General features: G+C 52.0%; 1 protein-coding gene across 2 annotated transcripts in view; it reads right to left on the bottom strand.

Annotated features, from left to right (window-relative positions):
- Positions 1 to 672: 672 nt before the first annotated feature.
- FBXO42 (F-box protein 42) overlaps positions 673 to 14788 on the bottom strand; it is a 38421-nt gene continuing 24305 nt past the window's right edge. For both annotated transcript variants that reach the window (XM_042883210.1, XM_042883209.1), the window contains exons 5-10: positions 5316 to 5469; positions 4289 to 4399; positions 3671 to 3767; positions 3201 to 3257; positions 2635 to 2751; positions 673 to 2479 (exon numbers count right to left, since the gene is read on the bottom strand). In XM_042883210.1, coding sequence (XP_042739144.1) covers positions 1406 to 2479; positions 2635 to 2751; positions 3201 to 3257; positions 3671 to 3767; positions 4289 to 4399; positions 5316 to 5469 — 1610 coding nt within the window. In that variant the 3' untranslated portion in view covers positions 673 to 1405. The remainder of the gene's footprint in view (positions 2480 to 2634; positions 2752 to 3200; positions 3258 to 3670; positions 3768 to 4288; positions 4400 to 5315; positions 5470 to 14788) is intronic.

The raw sequence follows: 14788 nt of genomic DNA, 5'->3' as shown, positions 1-14788 counted from the left end.
CCCCCCCCCCAACCGTTTTGGGGTCATTTGAAGGGGATTTGGGGCCGTTAGGAGAGCAGCCGGTGGCGGTGGGTGCCCGCATCGCAGCCAGCTCTCAGCAGCCCCACGTTTTTGCTTTTTTGCCTTTCATTCTTTTATAAGGGGGGAGGTGCTGAGACATGCAGACAGGCGAGAAACGTCGGACGTCGCGTTGGGGTCCCCGAGGAGCGGGGATTTGGGAACGGATTGAACCTCAAGGTTTATCTACAAACTGCAGATGAGGCGCTGCCCTCTCTCCCAGCCCCATCCCACACGGGGCTCCCCAGCCCTGCTGGACCAAAGCGGTACTGCTGTCATAGGAAACAACGAGCCCCGACGCTTCCTGGGGAGGGCTGCCACCCCAAAGGCTGGGGCTGGCGGTGGCGAAGCCGGCAAAGCTCAGTGGGGATGGCGAGGAGATGGGGACCACGTCATGGCGCTGCCGGTGCACAGGGCTGTGTTTTGGGATGAGTTTCCTACTGGTTTTTTTTTGCTATTTCAGGTGCCGAAGCCAGAAGCATCCTCAGGAAGGGCGCGCGCTGTTGGTAGAACGGAGCAGAATGCGCCCAGCTTCCCCCCACCTCGAGCTGCAAAGGAAGGAAGGAGGGAGGAAGGAAGGAAGTTTGTCCCAGACGGACACACGGGTTCAATCCATTTGGATTTTGCTTTGTTTTAATCTTTGCGGAAGGAGGCACATGCAAAGATGGTTTTGTTCCTGCAGTGGAGGCTCACGCCGTGCCGCTCGGTGCACCAGCACTCAGCATTCGGGCTGTTCCTTTCAGCATTTCCAATCCCTCTGCTGGGAATGTGCAGCAGCACAGCACCAAGGCTGCTGGGCAAGGAGGGCTGTGAAAGCAAGTCCTGCCCGTCCTATTCACAATGATTTTTGTTTTTTGGCTTTACAATGCAAAACTGTCCTTTCTTCCTTCTTACGGTCCTGCGACGAGGACAGGAATGAAGCTGTCAGGCCAAAGGGGTGAGAGGCAAAAAGAAGGCATCGTGTTCGTGTCGAGCAAAGCTTACGGTCACAGCTTGCAGTGCTGAAAGTTTGTTCAGGTATTGCTGTTGTTTTCTTTCCTCCAAGCACGGGAATCGTCAGTGCAATGAGCTGACGGCCTCCAGCTGCAAGGTCGGCTCTAGGAAAGCACCGTGACTCGCCCGACATCCTTGGCCTGGGCTGCAGCGTGGAGCACAGTAACAGGTCCTACAGCAGGGCGCTGCTCCCTGCTTGTAAACACGATTTGCTTCACCGGGACGTGCTGGAGGTCGGCTTGAGCTGCATTGTTTGTTGTTCCCTAATTCACAGTTTGAATGCCTGCGTGACAGATTTCAGAGGGAGAGGGAGAGCCACGGGGGAGGGGGGCGGTGGCAGTAAGCTCGGGCCACATTATCTCTTTGCTCGCACAAAGTACAAGGCATTTGTCTTGGGATAGTACTTCACGTTCTGTTTCTTGTCCATCAGACCACCGAATATGATGAGCTCCCCTCTGCCTTGCACCACCGTGTGCAGGCTGGTCTCGGGCGGCCCCACCACCGAGCTGCTAGTGAACACCTTCCATTTCACTCGCCCTTTCTCCTTGGTGTCCTTAATGTCCAGCACGTACATCTGCATGGGTTTGCAGTTCATGCTCTGGTACAAAGGCTTCCCCACGTTCAGGGACTGCGGAGGGTGGTGGCCCAGGCGGCGGGCGATGGGTGGCAGCGAGTGGCCGTCGCCTTGCGCAGAGCCCGGCCGCGCGTCAGCACCGCTGCCCTGGCTGCCTGGGGAGCCCGGCGAGGAGCCGAGCGGGGGGCTGAGAGCAGAAGCTGGAGGGGCTTTGGAGGAGAGAGCTTTGATGGCCTCCAAGCTCCTGCGGAGCGCTCCGGGGGACACGGCTCCCGGCAGGGAGTGGGGCGGGGTGTGGATGCCATTGGTGTGCTCGGGGGGGTTGCGCAGCGTCCTGCCGTCGGCGCCGTCCGCCTGGCACAGGGCAGCTGCTTTCTGCTCCCAGCCCAAATCGACCGAGCCCAAACGCAGGTCCTTCTGCTCCGGCAGCGAGCCCCGCCGTGGCGCCAGGGCGAGCCCAACTTTCAGCTCGCATCCTTCAGTGGCTCCGGGTGTGCCGGGCGATACGAGCTGCACCGGGCTGTCCAAGGAGGCCCCGCCAGGCGCCGCAGCCCCCGGCGATAAGCTGCCACCGTTGAGCACCGGGGAGCCGTCACCTCTGGCTGGGGAGAGGCTGCCCTCCCGCGAACCTGAGGGTGTCTGGCGCTGGGCTCTGGGCCTCAGGGTGCCCCAGCGGCCGTTGACGCAGGGAGCCTCATCTGTGGTCCTGACTGGGGACTGGGAGCGGTACTCGCGCGTTTCGGGGACCAGGGCGGGCGGTGTGGCACTGATGGGAGAGGGACGGGAGTTCAGGCTGGGGCTCAGCGGGGCTCTGCCACTGGGAGCCTGGCTGAAGACCACGACACACTGTCCTACCTGCAAGAGAGGAGAGGGAACGGGTTATGGACTGCTGGGGGGCTGCTGGCAGGGACAAAAAGGAAGAGAGTTTGGGGCATTCTGGGCAGGAAAGTTCTACAGATGTGTGCGAGAGAGCAGAGATCCCGCTGCATCTGTCCCAAAGCCAGACTCACCCTGCAGGCAGGATGGCACCACAGCTCTGGGGCTCCGTGGTCCTCATTCTCTACCTTGAGTGGCTGCCACGTCCAGGGGTTTGCCTGCATGTGCAGCAGCCAGGCGTCTTTGAACAGCTGTGAAGAAAAGCACAAGGGTTCAGGAGACCAGCGTGCTGCCAAGATCATCCTGCAGGGGCAGGAATGGTGCTGGGCAGCTGCCTCACTGCTGCAAGCAGAGGGACAGTGACCTACATTGGGATCTGACCACCCAGGGGTGACTACACCCTGCTGTGCCTATGCACAGGTCTTTTCATCCCCATCTACTGTCCCAGTGTAAAGTCAGGGCTTCTAATTAGCCTCAGTTAGCTGCTCACATAGCTCCTGGGGTGATTTTTATTAATTAAAGGCAGCTCCAGCTGTAGTGACAGCTTTGCTGGAAAGTCTGCAGTGTGCATCTCGGATCTGCAGGACAAAATGTCACCTGGGGAAAGCAAGGAGCCTTCCTGCTCCCCAGCCTGCACCAAGGGCTCACGGTACAGCAGGACTCGTGCAGCTCATGCCCACACTCCCCACAGGATACTTACTGCGTTGGGACCACCACAGCCACCAAGGATTAAAATGGTTTCGTCATCTATGACAATCTGGGGGGGGGGCAAAGAAGAGCGTTTCAGACCAGCAAAACCAGGACGTGGTAATGCTTCATTGTGAAATGCCACAGGGTATGATAACTGTTCTTCTTCTGAAGGGCTAAACAGCAATTTGTATCTAGAAATGCTCATCACAGTTCTGGGACACGTGCAGGATGCAGTCTGGTATCTACCTGAGCCTCGGGAAGATTAGAAGTGTAATCTCATAGAACAGCTGGCCAGAAAAAACAAGGGCACGGCACGCAAAGACTGCAAAGATAACTGACTCAGAAACGGGGCACTAGTTTTCAGGTGAGCCACAGAGAGCTGCCTGGAAGCTGGAAATTCAGCCATGCCTGGTTTCTGTTTGGCAGCAGCTGCCTGTGCTCAGGCAGGTTGTGGAGCAGAGTGAGAGAAGGGAGCATCACCTGAGATTGGCCACCCCGTGGGTGAGGGCTGGGCCCAGAGATGTTTGGCTTGGACCAAGCCCACTGCTCGAGATCCAGCACCCAGACGTCGTTGCTCCTGTGGGGGTGAAAAAACAGGCAGAGGCTCAGCTTGAGGTCCCAAACAAGCACCTGCTCACAGCACACCCATGCCCTTTGAAAACCTCTGGGGTGAGGTTTTATCACAGACTGGGTTTGCTGCAGGCTGCTTGCCCCCAGGGAACTCACTGCAGGAGGTGAAACACGCAGTGAAGAGCCAGCAGACCCCGCAGGAGCCTGCAGCAAGCATCAGGCCATCTCCAATCCCAGCCACAAGGGCAGGCAGGGTGAGCACAGAGGATTATCTCAAGGCTCTCTGATCAAAAAAAGCGATCTGCAGCCTTCCCACACACCTCACCACCTCTCTGCTGCCCCAGTTCAGGGTTTTGCTTCAGGCAGCGTTGGCAGCGCTCTGCGCTGTGAGGACAACCAGGCAGTCACACAGGGATCCTGCTGCAAGGCTCCCACAGCCCAGCCTCACGGAGGTTCCTTTCAGAAATGCCATCCCACCCCAAGCTCCTTGCAGGAGAACCTGTCCAACGCCTTCCCCCCCAAACTTACATTTGCCGAGAGCCCAGCGAACCCCCAAAGACAATCATTTTGTCCTCAATGACACAGGAGGAGTGTCCTGCCATGGGAGGAGGGCCATGGGTGGTCACGATGCAGTTCCACCTGGGGGAACAAGGGAGAAGGAGATTCAGCACAGGGTGAGGAAGGATGGTGCCGGATGAATGGCAACATGAGAAATGCCATGGGCCAGCCAAGCCTTTGAGGATGCATTGCAGAGGAATACCAACAAAGATCCAAAGAGGAACGAAACTCATTACAAGTATCAATGTGCTGACCATTTTTAAAACAGGACAAAGCCACGGGGCAAACTTGGAAATACTGACCCTTTCAATTAAGTTTGCCCTGACTTCTTTCCAACGCAGTTTAATTACAGCATTCGAATGACACTGCCCGAAAGTGCAGTGGATAATTGACACTTTTGATGATTAAAAGTTCTCAATGAAAGAGGAGAAAGAACCCTCACTGCTTTGATAGAGCATTTGCTTCTTTCTCATACAAGCAGCAGTGGAGAAAACACCATCTGAAAGCGGCTGAATGCTGGTTAAAGGGAACAGGAAAGGGCCACGGGAGCTTTGAATTTCGGATCACAGACAAAAGGCAAAACCTCAGGGATTGAGGCTTTCTCTCCTGCTTTCTTCAGAAAGTCCTCAAGCTCACAGCCAAACAAATCACGCACTGAAAACATTCACACCCAGTTTTCCTGCCGGTGTGGAAGACATTGCAAGGAGCACCGAGGTGCTGCTGGTAGCTTTTCAGTGCCAGCCTGCAGCAAGCGCCGCCCCAGAGGCATCAGACAGCAGCGTGTGCTCAGCTCCCAGGCCTGAGCAGCGGTGCTTTGCTTTTTTTTTGGTTGAAATGGAGCCTCGCAGACAAGCCAGGATCAGCCACACCTTGCAAACCAGGAATGTGCACAGCTTCCCCATCCCGCAGCCCGTCGCTCCCTCCAGCAGCTCCCCAGCAGCGCCGCAGACATTCTTTGCCAGGATCAAAGGCATTTCAAATCCAGATGTTCTCTTACCAGTTTTTGGAGGGCGAGTATGTGTGGATTTCATCGAAGAACCTCTCTGGCTGGTGCAGGGGATACGGGCTGGGCCGCGTCCAGCCCCCAAACAGCACCAGCAGGTCCTTGTAGACCACCAGCGTGGCCCCAGCCTTGGGTGAGGGGTATGAACCTGGGCAGGGGGAGAAGACAGGAGGGTTAGGAGACCATCCTCCAAACACAGGCATCAAACCTGACGTGAACTGCACTCAAGTGTGATGAGGTGGGGACTGCACCTTTAAAAGAAAAAGCAGCAAAGAAGGCAAAATTAGAGCTGGGAGCCTGGGAAGAAAACTACTGCCAATTTGTGTTGCTGTAATTAGTAGGAGCCTAAAAGCACATTTCGCGTATGGCAAAACATCTGTCAGTCACTGGCAGGAAATTACTAGCTCTCCCCCATATCCCTTTAAATTATTGCTTTAGCACTGAATAAAAGCAATAATTACCTCCAAATACCTAACTTCTCCCCAAGGACGGAGCAAGAAGGAATGCTAATTCACATGCATCCAGTGCTGCTCCTGGAGGACTGCTTGGGAACTTGCAAGCAGCAGCAGAAACCCAACGCTGCTGTCAGAAAGAGGCACAATTAAACCCAAAGCACTTTGCTGTGTCAGTGAGCAATCGCTCCCCGTGCCTATCAGAGAACGAGGCACAGGCCTCTGCAAAATACTCCCTTGCTACAACGTTAGATGTTGAGCTGGGTGAATGGCTGAGCTTCCTACAGCTGTAACCAGCACCAGGTAGGTTCCTTCATCAGTGCAGATCTCAAGCAATCATAAATACACCAGCTAAAAGCATCGCACAAAAAAAAGGGTTGTGTGGGACCGGGGGAGCCCAAGGGCAAAGCTGTGCATGTGGCCATGGAAGCAGCATCACCCTCTCTGAAGTGCTGAGATAACAAAGCCAGCGCTCTCCTCTGATGTCCTAATGGGACTCAGGGAAGCATTTTTAGCAGGTAATGACATGCAGAACGAGGACTATTTTTAAAAGAAACCAGAGCAGCTATTTTAAGATGTTGCAGCTGAGAAAAAGCAATTTGATTGTGATGGATTCCAGGTGGTGGGTGAGAACAGCTGAGCCTAAAAGCACCCCTGACCCAGGAGCCCTTTGCTGGGGATAGAGCATGTTGTACTGCTGCTCTCAGGTGCTAGGGCACATATATAGCATGGCAAGGCCATATCCAAAATCTCTTTAAAGATTAAAGTGCCAGAAGAGGGTTATGGTCAGTTACTTGTTGTTCCCATGCAGATGCCATATTTCCAGTTTTCCTGGCTCTGTGCAATTCATTCATCCACACCAGCAGGTCTGCAGCCCTGGCAGAGCTTAGAAGTGACACTCCCAAGCCTGGCATGGCAAACTGGTTGCTAGAAAGGCTTCGATCTGGTTTGGAAAGAAGAAGTTGGTTGGACTCGTCCTGCCAGGACATGGCACAGGGGCATGCAGCTGCTTGGGGTGCACTTGTCTACCTGCAATGGGGATCCCAGTGCGATGTAAAGTGTGAGTTTTAAACTGGGACAGCAGCTAATGTTGAACAAAAAGGGTCCCACTGCAAGTTGGGGTGGTGGCTGAGAGGCAAAGCACCACTTTGCTCTGGAAGGTCTTCGTCCTGCTGCAGGCTGAAGGTCAGAACCCCTGCTGCAGACACCAAGGTGCTTCCCAAAGGAGTCAATAAGCACCATGCAATCAGCCCAAGGCAGAGGTCAGCCCTGGCTTTGCAGGAAGCACTGCCTCTTATTGGAGGCTGTGCAGGTGAAAATGAAAGCAGCATTTCTTTCTGGCAGGCAGGAAAAAGATGAATTTCCCAGTCCAGGCACGGCGAGCAGACAGCGTGGTATGCACAGGGCTTCAAAGGGAGCAGGCAGTGCAGAGCAAACTTGCTGCTCTGTTTCAGGGCAGTAGATGAACTCTGGTCCATGGGTGGAGCACACAGAAATGGGGGAAATGTTGCAGAGCACAATGGCTCTCTGCAAAATTGCTGTATGATATGGTTGTGGTATCAAAGATGCCTTAGCTTCATCGATCCTGCCTTCAGCATGGGAACAGAGAGTGACTAGGAGATGGAGAACTAACACTGCTTATCTCTAGGGCAGAGAAGAGCTCAGGGTGCTGCTGCCAGCAAACTGCAAGCTAATGCTGAAGCCTGGTTCATAGCTGCTTCAAGTTTGAGACACCAAGTACCTTTGGTAAAAGGCAGTGCCCAAGCATGACTCAGTTTCCACTCATTTCCCCCACCCGATCACTGCTCACCTGGCACCTTTCCGAGCCTGAGAAAGAAAGGAGCACCCGAGGGACACAGCACAGGCACACGGCTGCAGCCTTTGTGACTTCAGGTCCCAGGCACGTGGAGCATGGGGATGGGGCAGGCGGCAGCAACATCAAAGGGACATGGCTGCAGCCTGCAGTGACTCACCCTGCCATGGCAGAGCAGTGTTCCAGGCACGTTTGGCACAGGAGGGCTTCCTCCTCTCGTAGCTCTGCTATCCCACCACCAAATGAAACTTCTGAGTGATGGCAGTGCCCCCAGACAGGCTTCGTTAGCTAATTGTGTCTGTTTTGACAGCTTCCTGGGTCAAGATGATGGAAGCTCCTCCTTAATAAGCTCATATGGGTCTCCAAGCTCTGCACCTGATAACATCATCGAGCCCAGTATCAGATTATTTCTCCCCAGGATAAAAATTCTAGCGTGCAGAGGGTGTAGCACAATTGACTATTTCTAAACAAAGAAGAAGCCATCTCTTTTCAGCTGGAGCTGTTTATTTAGCAGGGATGAGTGACCAGATGCTGGATGGAGCTATTTGTTCCAGCTGATGGATTTTCCTGGCTCACCAAGCAGAGATACTTTTCAAACAAACAAACAAACAAAACAAATCTCCGGCTTCCGTGGACATGTGTTAGAGAAATGCTTCTGATGCGAGCTCTGAACACCACTCATCCACAATATGTCCTTATAAGCAGTTTTTAAAGCCCATTTATTCAGCCTTCTAATGCCACTGGAGCAGCACGAGCAGCAACAAAAGAAAAACCTGGCTGCAGGGGCACGTGCAACACGCGTTTCCAGGCTGCCTTTTAAGCACGGCCTCCGAGCAGCTCCAGAAAGAAGGCAGGCAATGAACATGAAGTGGAGCTCGAAAGATGAAAATAAAAACAAAGGGGAAAAGCTGCACGATGCTTTTGATGTGATGGAATTAGCCAGATGAAAGAATTGGTTCAGATCAATATCGCTTTGAGAAATGCTGTAGGAGAGGAGATGGAGTAAAGCCATGCATTTGCACCATTCCAGGGTGATGGGAAGATACAGAAGGAGTTATTGGGTGTATGAGGGTAAAAAAAGAGAGATGCTAAGCTTGAACACTCAGATATGAAAAGCTACACGTGCTGGTAACCTCATGTTTCCTAAACCTTTTGTAGCTCCACAAAGCCACAGTGCTTCAGCACAACCCATCCACAGCAGGACAAAATGCTGTGCTGGCTTTTGCTGCAAAGAGTTTGTGCTGTGCTTCCAGAGAATTGCAAAGAATTGGTCAAAGGCAAATTCCTTTCAGAAAGAGAAAAGAAAAAGCAATCTGGCCGCCATCAGTGCCAGCAGAACGAGCAGCTCAAAGGGCAGCCTGCACTTACGGTGCTCCAAGCACACAGCTCTCTTGCAGAGCTCCTGATGGCACGACAGGATTGCATTCAGCAGCCCGGCCTTCAGGCTGGCAGACTCAAAGGAACCAAACTGGGAGCCCTATCTGGAAACCTAATTCCCCCCAGCACGCTATCTGAAGCATTACCCTCACAACGTGCCCCACTGACAGGAAGGGCACAATTTGCCTTGCTCAGCAGATCCTGAGTCTTGTCTGACAGCATGAAATCCCCCCAAATCTTTCTCCCTCTATGGGAAGGGAAACCAGAGAAGGAAAAAAATCCCTTGGCTTCGCAGCCTGGATTTTTCTGCAGTAGTCTGCAGATTTGCTTGAAAGCTGTTCCCCCAGCAGAGTGCTGAGCAGGATGACAAGAAGTCTGGAGGCAGAAGATCAGCACCTCAGGCAATCCCAGCCATGGCACCATGACCAGGAGATAACAAAGGGCCACTCTACTGGGAAATGTGGGCATCTGCATGCAGGTCTCACACCAGCTCTCTGCAGAATGGAACTGCATCCTTTAGGACTCACTGCAGCTACCTCAGATCCAGTGTCTGACATTCACCTGTTTCTGTCCTCAGTTGTTCAAATAGAGCCACTGAGATAACTTTCAAGACTGGCTTTGGACTGGGACTGCTAAACCTTAAAGCGTTTAAGAGCCAGGAAAGTATCATCTTCCCTCACTGAAGCCACATGTGACTTAGTGTTCCCTCCAATCTGGGTTTCTTACGTGAGAAAAGAGATCCACACCACAGACACAACCTCAGCTTTGTAGGAGATAGAGAAAAATGGAGCAGGACCTGAAATGCCTTCCCAAAAGGCACAGCCCACCTTGATCAAACCCTCTGCAGGCACACGTGGCTGCTGCCTGCAAGATGCTGCTCAGGGTAACGAATCTCAGAGAACCATTAAGGTTGGAAAAGACCACAAAGGCCATCCAACCCAACCAGCAACCCACACCCACCAAACCCACGTCCCTCTGGGCACCAGTGCAGAAATAGTGGAGGTGTTCTGCAAGAACATAAGAACTGGGCTATGTACACCAACCCCCGTGGTGTCCAGGACAGCTGTCACACAGCAAACTCCCATCTGACAAGGACACAGGCTCATGGCACAGAGCTGAAACAGAAGACAAGAGTCCTGCAGTGCTTGGTGTGGATGTGGAAGTCAGAAATCTTCACCAGTGAGGATCAGTCACTTCCGAGCTTTTGCAATGTCACAGTCATTTCTTTGTCCTGGAAATTCTCACGCAGCCCAAGCGTGGAGCCCCATCAGCCCATAAAGCTGTTTAAAAGGAGCGGCAGTGCCCTATGAACCCTGTGCAACAGGATTACTGAGTCATTCTTTGCTAGCGTTAATCAGAAACCTCTTTACACAGTAACAGCAGCGTTGAGCAAAACAGCAACAAGATAGGAGTGCCAGAACGCCCGGGGCTCTGCCCCCTTCCCTCCTAATAGCTGAAAACAAGGATGCAATTTCTGCACCGTGCAATTTACATTGCAATTTCGGCACACAATGGTGCAGGAGGGGCTGTGTTTGCTCCCATCCTGGGCTGGGAACGTTTCTCAAAGCACTGTCACTGCAGCGTCACTCCCAGGTGCTGAGTGCTGCTCACAGTGAGGTCACCCCATCCCCTTCTTTGCAACCTCCCCTGCTTTTGGGAAATGCAAATCTGGCCCTGCCCTAAAAGGGAGTGCTGTTGCAAGCTCCCTCTCCCTCCAGGTGGGTGGAACAGAATTCCAGCCAGCTTTTCTAAGTTTTATTGCGTGTTTTCCCCCCACCCCAGTGATACTGTACCCTGCAGACTTTTAGTGATATGAGTAACAGTCCAACATCCTACACAATGCAGCTCCAACGCTAATTAAAGAGCTCGGGAGCTGAGAGAGAAAGGGCTGATCAGCTCCTGCCGCTCATCTTCTCTCCAGGAGGCAAACGGAGGAATGGAAATTGCTGCATCAGACTGCAACGTGGTAATGACAGAGTAACTGTAGGGAAGGGACTGAAGAATGTGTGGGTTTGCAGAGGAGCGTGTTCAGTCTGTGCTGAGCTCCACACTTTTCACTCAAGTCACACTCCCAGTTAGCTCCTGTCCCATTGCCATAGCAGGAGGGACACAGCAGGGCAATGCCACAAGTCTGAGAACTCTTTCCAGCCTAGCCCCAAATTGCTGGTGTCTCAGGAAATGGCTGCTGTGCAATTTGGTGAGGTTAGGGCTACTAAGTGGCTCAAAAACCTCAAACATTCCTCTCCTCATCTCGTGTGTGCAGTCAGAACAGCCTCCCCAGATGAAAACAAGCAGCTCAACCTAGGAAGAGCAGGGCTCTGCTCAGTTCAGAGCTGCCCTGCAAAGAAAATGCAACTACCTGCTGAAAGCTTTGCATGCAGGTCCCTAACTGCCCCCACCCGCTTCTGTTTTCAGCATTTGGTTTGCACTCTATGCTTTGTTCACACTTCTCTCTCTTCTTCCAGTAATTCCAGCACTTAATGCCAAACTTGCTAAATATTTCATGCAAGGAATAAAAGATTCACCTTTGGACTGCAGACAAGTGTGAGCTAGTGCTTTGTCATTCCGCATGCCTACCAGATTTAAGGAGAGAGCAGATGTTCTTGTGGAAGGTGGAGAATCAGGCTATGAAGCGTGAGCGTTTCCAGCTCTCTGAAAGCAAATCATGCTGGCTGTAATAAAATATCAACGCTGCACAATCAATCTTAGGTGTGGCAGATGAGATCTCTGCGGACAGGGTCCTCAATGCAAAGGCACAGCAGCAGCTGGAAGCCCTGTGCTGAGCTGCAAGGCTTTCCCTCCCTGCAGGAGCTCCTGCCGATAGGTGTCAGCACAGCCTGTGAGCAGAGCCTTTCCAACACCTCCAAGCTCGAACTGGCTGAGATGCATCTCACATAAATCTGTCAGGATAGCAGATATCCTGAAGAAATAAAGTTCTCTACAGTTCTTGTGGCAACAAGCGTCAGGAAATAGCCAGACTGCTGCAAGGACATCCTGCCACAGCTTTTATACCTGCTGTGTTAACATCCCTGCATAGCCAAGCAGCAAAAAAGCTCTTGCAAAATCAGGCTTAATGTCTGCTTATGGCAATACCAGTTGGAAAGATTGCAGGGTTGTACTTTGAGGCCATTAGAAAACGTTGCTCTCCAAGCACTTGGCTTTTGCATACAGTGCACTGAGTATTCCAGGATGGAGATTGATATGCAGAATTTCAACAGCGGATGCTCAAAGTTTCACCCAAATCTCAAACAAGTGACATTCAGAAGCTTCCAAACTCATTGGGAGCTGCTGAGTGGTCAGCATTAACGAGGCACAATTACTTGCTTGTCTATATAAGGACTCCCAGTATCAGGAACCTATTTTTACAGATCATGGTCTTCTTATTTACTGACATAACCACAAATAGCTTTCCCCAGTTTTGGTACAGCATGCTCATCAGCATGATTGGCAGATGGCCTGGGGTCACATTTAAAATGAGCACACAGTGCCCACAATGCTGAGAAGTGGCACACATCAGACATCACCCAACAGCAGTCCCTGCTCCTACCTTTGTGCATTGCTTGGAGAAAAGGGGGACCAGAGAAGCTCAGAACTCCCAGAGTCCAATAAAGGCAAGAGTGGGAAAATTCCTCCATTAATCTCTGGAGGGATCCATGCCTGGGGACCTTCTCTCTGAGAATCTAAATCTGACAAGGTTAAAGCAACAAGCTATTTTTCATGCCTTGCTGCTAGATTTGGGCTGATAATGTTCTGAGAGGGGTCTGCTTTCTGGCATGTGGCTGAGGAAATAAAATGAGTGAGGGCTGAGACTGACAAGGATGAGTAGAGGTGTGGGATCTCCTCTGCCTGACTCCATTTCTGCACCAACACTTGCTCAGCTCTTCCCTTGCAGTTCAGTCTTAAAGAGAAGCCAATGTTTTCAGTCCTGAACTCAGGGAAGAGGAAACTAAGACAGTTGCTTGAACCATTCATTTCTCTTTCAGGCACTTCTCTGCCAGCCTCCTCCACCACATTTCCCCCTGTGACAGCTCCCAAGCGGCAGAGCACAGCGTATTCCAACCACGTCAGGGCCAACTGTCAGAGGCAGGCCAAGAGGGCATCAGGAGGGTAAGGCAGATTTCCCTGCACAGCTGACAGTGTAGCAGAGCTGTGCTGATGGGAGCACATGGGCTGTTGCTCCAAGGACTGCATTTCCCACAGCAGGGACTGTTTTCCCATGCTTTGCACACAGATAAAAATGTGCTGAACTTCCAGTAAGGGCAGAACGGATGCAAAGTACTGAGAGCAGGGATGGGAAAGGAGAAGTCACCAGTTGTTTTGGACTGCTGATGTAAAAGCAGCTTCACACGTGGCTCATCAGCATTGATATGGAGAGCTCTGACAAACTGGGCTGAGACAGGGGACAGCCTGCACCACCAGGGAGGAAAGGGGATGGCTGTCAGACACAGAACAGCACCAGGGGATGAAATCTTCTCTGTAAGGGAGGAAGGGCTGAGAAGCACAGACAAACACACACTTAACAGCAACAGGTTAAACCTCTGCCCTGAAAACTGAGTGAGCATGAGCAAGCTTCCAAGAGCTCCACTATTTTCTATGCTGCAAATGTTTGCATGCACAAAAATAGGAGGCACGGATATTTCTTGTAACCCTGGTAGGGGCATACCAAATCCATGTCCCATTACACTGACCTGCCAACAAGTTTAAGGGCTTTGCTCTCTCCAGTGGGCTCTTCTGCAGGCAGAAAGCATTCAAAAGCTGTATTAAAACCAGGGAAGAAGGTAGCAGACTTTGGGCTCTTTTCCCATCTGTCTTGGTGAACAGATCCTGGCAAACAGTTGGGGGAAAAGACGTGTGCCCAGCCTGGGGGCTCTTCCCACCTGCACATCCCAGGTGTAATTCCTGCACTGCTGCTGGTTGCAACCCATGCTGTGTCTCTCCAGTCTCTGAGATCTGTGCTCCCCACTCATGCTGAAGACCCCAGGTCCTGCTGGCCAAGGGAAAGAGCTGCCCTGGATACTGCAGTGTTGGGGAACATGTTTCAGATGAAAACAGATCCAGACAACAAGAAAATACTTTCAAAGGTTAAACGCAAGCAAGGGGCAGCAAGAACAGGAGAAGACAGAGCCTGGCAAATCAAAGTGAGGATAGATGTGTGTTGTAAACCAAAACCTGCTGGGATTAAGCATTTAATCACTGCCGCAGAGCAATCCTATTGAACCTAAACAGCAATGGATTATCTCCTGGAAGCCAGCCCTCCATGCACAGGCAATGCTTTTTCACACGTAGCAAACCCAGCTGCTTGTATACTTTCTGCAAGATTGCATTTTGCAATTGAAATTGTTTTAAGTGTTGCCCAACTGCAGTTTTCACTCTCAAAGCACCTGGGAGCAGCAGATCACTGCACAACTCCAGCTTTGCAAGGTTTCTGTGTGTACCATCAGCTGGATTTCTCTTGTTACTCCAATTTTGCTTTAGAAGAACTACTTTGCCTTCTCTTTGCCAAACATTTTGCTAAGGTCCCCCTCAGTGCTCCCTGCTCCTTTCAGCCCCACAGGGAGCAGCGTGCTGGAGGACAAAGCTGGCACACCACCACCCATGAGCCCAAAGAAGGAACAAGTGGAAAAAGCAATTCCAAGCAACCTGAGCTGCAACAGTGCCTGTCCTGAAGGACAGCGTGAACACCATGAGATCTTTACTCAGCTCCATCCACTCCAGCTTTTCAACTCCAGCTTTCACATACAGCAAGGAATTTCCATCTGTTTCATTAACCTGCTCTACTTTGACAGATCAGACACCTGAAGCCAGTAGCTGTAGTGATAAGTAGA

The sequence above is a fragment of the Lagopus leucura genome, unplaced genomic scaffold (genome assembly GCF_019238085.1).
Source record: "Lagopus leucura isolate 7727_CA_CO unplaced genomic scaffold, USGS_WTPT01 Super-Scaffold_100037, whole genome shotgun sequence".
Taxonomy (NCBI): Eukaryota; Metazoa; Chordata; class Aves; order Galliformes; family Phasianidae; genus Lagopus; species Lagopus leucura.
The sequence above is the reverse complement of the archived record's forward strand: the minus strand, read 5'-3'. Positions and strand labels throughout refer to the sequence as shown.